The sequence below is a fragment of the Heterodontus francisci genome, chromosome 34 (genome assembly GCF_036365525.1).
Source record: "Heterodontus francisci isolate sHetFra1 chromosome 34, sHetFra1.hap1, whole genome shotgun sequence".
NCBI lineage: Eukaryota > Metazoa > Chordata > Chondrichthyes > Heterodontiformes > Heterodontidae > Heterodontus > Heterodontus francisci.
Window position 1 is genome coordinate 32,059,275 of NC_090404.1, and position 5,101 is coordinate 32,064,375.

The 5,101-nt window shown below is 40.7% G+C and overlaps 1 protein-coding gene across 1 annotated transcript; it reads right to left on the bottom strand.

Moving 5' to 3' along the window:
• Positions 1-349: 349 nt before the first annotated feature.
• On the bottom strand, positions 350-4,021 carry LOC137348798 (probable G-protein coupled receptor 139). Its single transcript, XM_068014041.1, has 2 exons — positions 3,928-4,021; positions 350-1,257 (listed from the first exon to the last, which is right to left on the bottom strand). The coding sequence occupies exons 1-2, from the start codon at positions 4,019-4,021 to the stop codon at positions 350-352; spliced, it is 1,002 nt and encodes a 333-aa protein (XP_067870142.1).
• Positions 4,022-5,101: the final 1,080 nt, after the last annotated feature.

Here is a 5,101-nt window from a genome sequence, read left to right on the forward strand (position 1 = left end):
TTGTATCCTACCCTCAAGATGCAAACTATTCCCAGGAGGAATATCGTGGTCCCTGCAGTAAACAGTTGAATTTGGTATCCAATAACAGATCAGGGTCGGACTTGTTGTCCCTTGGGCCCTCTGAGCTGCTGCGTCTGCACCAGACCTGAGTCAAGACGAGGAAGAGAACTGGAAACTAACTGAGAATATGTCAGAACACTGAACCGTCCGCTATTGCAATGTTCCTTTCACATTTTTTAAAATCACACAGTGGATAAGTGCACCAGCAAACCAAGGACCTGACTGTCATGGCCAAGGGGAGCAAGGATGGAAAATAATGTGCAAATCATGCTGCATTTTGTTATTTTCATCATTTAAACATATTAAAAATTTGAATAATTGGAAATTTCGCTCCTTTCTTTAACTCGACTCTGAATTGACTTTGGGTCCCTGCATAAATGAACGGGTTGATGCAAGAACTCAAAAGCTGAAGCATATATCCACTTTCCTCCAGAATATAATTTGATTCTTTGAAATTGGAACCAGAAAAATAACTAATCCTCGCAATTCGGATGTAGACGAAAGTTATAAAAAGTAACAAGTATGAAAGGATAAAACTGCCCGAGATGGCAAAAAGTAGAACCATGGAGTTTCTACGCTTCTCCATTTCTGGATCACTCTGATTCTCTCTATTGCTGTGGGCCCGGAGTCTCCTGCGGACTTTACTGGCCGCGAGAATGTGTCTGACAGTCAGAGCATTCAGCAGTAAAATAAAGATGAATGGGAGACAAGGTGTTAAAATGCGGTGAATCCATTCATATGCGGTCCATGCAGGTGACGTGTAAAATATAATTTTTACGTGGCAGAACCAGGGTATATTGTTAACTATATCAAAAGGTTCATATATAAAATACCAGAATGTATTATTTAAACAGCTCAGTGTACAGACAGTTCCTATAACCCGCGCTGCCGTTTTCTCGGTGCAATATGTTATTTTCAGTTTCTGGCAACAAATGGCCATAAATCGATCAAATGTGAAAGCGACCGTTAACCAGACAGAACTATCTATGGCTGCAATGTACAGGACAACACGGAGACTACATAATGGTGTGATGGAGAGGAAACTGGCTGGGAAATAAATACCAGCAATCCGGTTTAATATCACAGCAATGATCATGACCAGGAGATCCGTCACAGACATGGCCACCAGGTAGTAAACGATACATCTGGAGAGACCGCATTTTCCTCGGGTCAGCGTCACAATTACTGACAAGTTAGCTGCACAAAAGAAAGAAAGAAAGAAAGAGACTGATGAGAGGAAAGGGAAAGAGGATGATTGGACGTGTCAGAGACAGAGCAGGAAGAGGATAGTTACTAATCCGACACCCGACTAAATTCTGTTGACTTTTACAGAGTCCTGTACGAAATTTACAGATTTGATACATGATTTTTTGTTAGACACTATCCCTTCTCCTCGGTTCCTGCTTGTAAAGTAATCACCCGGATAAAACAAAACGTCAGGCCAATGACATCAACATTTAAAATAAAATAAACCTAATGGAGATTAACAAGGTTTTGGAAACCCACCAATATCAATGTGGGAATAATAACTTGAGACGAAATGACAATAAACCATTACAAAAAACATTTCAGAGGGTAAATATTACAACAAAAGACATTAAATGTGGCAACTACAAGTAGGTAGGGAAAAAATAAATGGATTATATTCCGCTGGGGATCATAAATTCCTCTATCCAAAGAATTACTGTTCAATCATTCACTGTTGAAAAATTCGCAGTCAACTTGCTTGATAAGATTCTCAAAGAGAGGAGTGAACAGACAATTAGCGTTTTCTGATTTTGTGGAGAAGATGTTGTTGAGAACTCAGTGATAACTCCAGTCCTTCTCCTGAAAGTCACCCGGGATCTTCTGTATTGATTTGAACCAACGGAACTGGCAGCTGACGAGGTCTCATTTGGAGAAAGATCCCTCCTACAATGCATCACTTCCTCTGAACTGTGCTATGTTTAGGTATAAACGATAAACTTAGTCCTGTATTGAATATGGAAATTCAAACTTTGTGCCCCAAAATGCCAGAAATTACACCATTTATGTGGCCTCACACAATGTGAAGAACACAATGAAGACAGGAGAGTCTGGGAGATTACCAGGTGCAAAGAGCAGAAGGACAACCTGGAATTAGGAGTCATGTACAACAATCAGCAGCAGCTAATGTGGAAGAGGACAGCTGGGCTGAACCATTGAGAGTCAGAGACTGAGAACGGAGACACTGTGCTCTGTGAGTTGACGGAAACACTCATCATTCATAAAACGATCACAATTACATTTGTCATATTTCTATCAATAACCCGATGCTAATTAATGTCTGTTCAGTAAGTTCATTTATTAAATTCAGCCAGAAATTATTCACTGGCCCAATATTCTCAACCAATGAATCATTTTTGGGAATTAATCTGTCGCAGCCAATGTCAGTAACACAATGGAAATACATTTACACTGTGATAACAATGACAATTCACCCATAGTAACAGTGTAAATAACACAATTGAACTACGTTTAGACTGTGATAACGGTGTAATAATTCACCCATAGTAGCAGTGTCGATAAAATAAAGAACTATGTTGAGACTGTAGTGGCAAATGGGAGAAATTGCATAATTAAAGGGATGATATAGTACTGGCCAAGGGAAGATAGTACACCATTAAAGCGGAGAAATTATACCAGTACCAGTAAAACTAAAATAAAGTATGCCTGTAAATCATTAATGACGAGAAATTATGTCAGCAAGTGGAAGAAAAATCGTTAACATAGAGAATTAATACCGGGAAAGTGGTGAAAAGCGTACTGTAAATGGACAGAATTAATACCAGTTAAAAAGAAGAAATGTCCCGTCAAAGGAGAGAAATTATACCGGTAAATGGGATCAGTTATCGGTCTAAATGGCAGAAATTATCCTATTAAATTGAAGAAAATATGCTCTTATATGGTTGAAAAAATATTGGCATGTTGGAGAAGAACGACTGGCAAATGAACATAATACATAGGAGCAGGATTAGACCACACGGCCCGTCAAGCCTGTCCCGCCATTTATTACGACCATGGCTGACCTTCAACTTTAACTTCACCTTCCCGCTTGCTCCCTATATCCTTTGATTTCCCGAGAGAACAAAAACCTTCCCACCTTAGCCTTAAATATATTCAACGATGGGGCATCCACAACCCTCTGGGGTATAGAATTACAAAGGTTTAGTATCCTTTGAATGAACAAATTTCTCCTCACCTCAGGTCTAAATAATTGCCCCTTATCCTGAGACTGTGCCCACGTGTTTTCGATTCCATAGCCAGGGGGAACAAGTTGGTAGTGTCTACCTTGCCAAGACCTTTCAGAATCTTGTATGTTTCAACGATATCAACTCGCATTCTTCTGAACTCTGGTGAATATAGACCCAATCTGCTGAGCCTCTCATTACTGGACAACTCCTCATCCTCGGGCCCGATCTAGTGGACCTTCACTATACTGTCTCCAAGGCAAGTATATCTTTCCTTAAATATGGAGACTAAAACTGGACACAATAGTCCATGTACATTCTCAACAAAGCCCTGTATAATTGTAGCAAAACTGCTTTATTCTCGCATCCCAATCCCCTTGTAATAATGGCCAACATGCCATTTGCTTTCCGAATTGTTTGCTGTAGCTACATGCTAACTTTCGGTTCTTTTTCTTGTACGTGTGCACACATGCCCCTCTGAGAATCAATATTTAAAAGTTCCACACCTAAAAAAAAAGAGTTTCTCACTGTCTCACTCACTTAACCTGTCTTTATCCCTTTGCGACCTCGTTGTGTCCTCCTCAGAGTTTGCCTTCCCTCCTAGCTTTGTATCACCTGTATTGATTCCCACAACCAATAACTAACTACAATACTTTACCTGGAATCCCAATAGCTGCAAGGACGGGATAGTAAATGGCAAACACCAGATCTTTTGCTGATCCGTGCATTTCTATCAGAAGCTGTGAACGCATTGCACTTACAGACTGTCGCATTTATATCTGATGTCAGGCTCCAGGGAGATAATTAAACCGTTTGTTTTTACATTAATTACACTAGTTGAAACAGACACATTAGTGAAGCTGATGTCAAGCTCGTGTTTATGTTTTCATAGCATGGAATAGTTTTCAAGGGATCTGACATGGCTGTAAAGTGAAATACCCAGAGAGTGAAGAATAAACCCGGTATATTTCTTCATAAAATATAGTGAAAAGCTAAATAAGCGGTTGCAATCGTGAAAGTGAGAGTTGTAGATGAGGAATTATCGGTTTTAAACCCCTTTATGCTGAGTTAAATGGTTTCAGCACAAGGTATAACTGACCAGAAATTGTCTGGTCCTAAGGGAAAAGGCATCTGATCGTTATTCAATCCGTGTGAAGCCGGATCACGTGCAACGTGGTTCCAGGTCTCTCTGAGACTGTGAACTCACTTTAGCACAGCTATCTGTGCATTCAGTGTGACAGGTCGAGTTAAGCCAGATTACATTTTTGTGCACAGGCCCAGTTCTTCATGATTGTTTTCCGTGCTGAACATGTCCAGTTCTTTGTCGTTGCCTTCAGCGTGGCTAGGTCCTGTTCAGCATTTTTAAAACCAGTTTAAACTGATCCAGTTCAGCATAGGTACATTCTGTGTGTACAGGTTCAGTTCAGTGCGGTTACATTCAGTCTGCAAAGGTCCAGTTCCACAGGTTTACATTCTGAGTTAACACGATCCTATTCAGCACATTTACTTTCAGTTCACACAGGTCCAACTCAACACAGTTACTGCCAAAGTGGGCTGGCCCACGTCAGCGATGCGATATTTCGTCAGAAATAAATATATCGAATGTCAGAAATATTCAGCAGGTTTGGCAGCATCTGTTGCCACAATGTTTGTGTTACCAGAGATGCTGCCAGACATGCTGAGTATTTCCAACATTTTCTGCAGAATTTTAGGGCACTTAGACGTGAACAGGCGCTACAAGATGGCAGCAACAAAAGAGGAGGGAAGTCAGCGGCTCTTTCTGTTAGTGGCTTGTTTCACTGAGCGACGGCCCCCGCTCCAAAACTCAGCGG

What these genes read in the sequence shown, in the direction of transcription:
- LOC137348798 (XM_068014041.1), bottom strand. Translation starts at nt 4,021, where the DNA reads ATGCGTTCACAGCTTCTGATAGAAATGCACGGATCAGCAAAAGATCTG. An exon ending in TGCAGCTATTGGGATTCCAG is followed by an intron (nt 1,258 to 3,927) that starts GTAAAGTATTGT and finishes TCTTTTGTGCAG; the next exon opens with CTAACTTGTCAGTAATTGTG.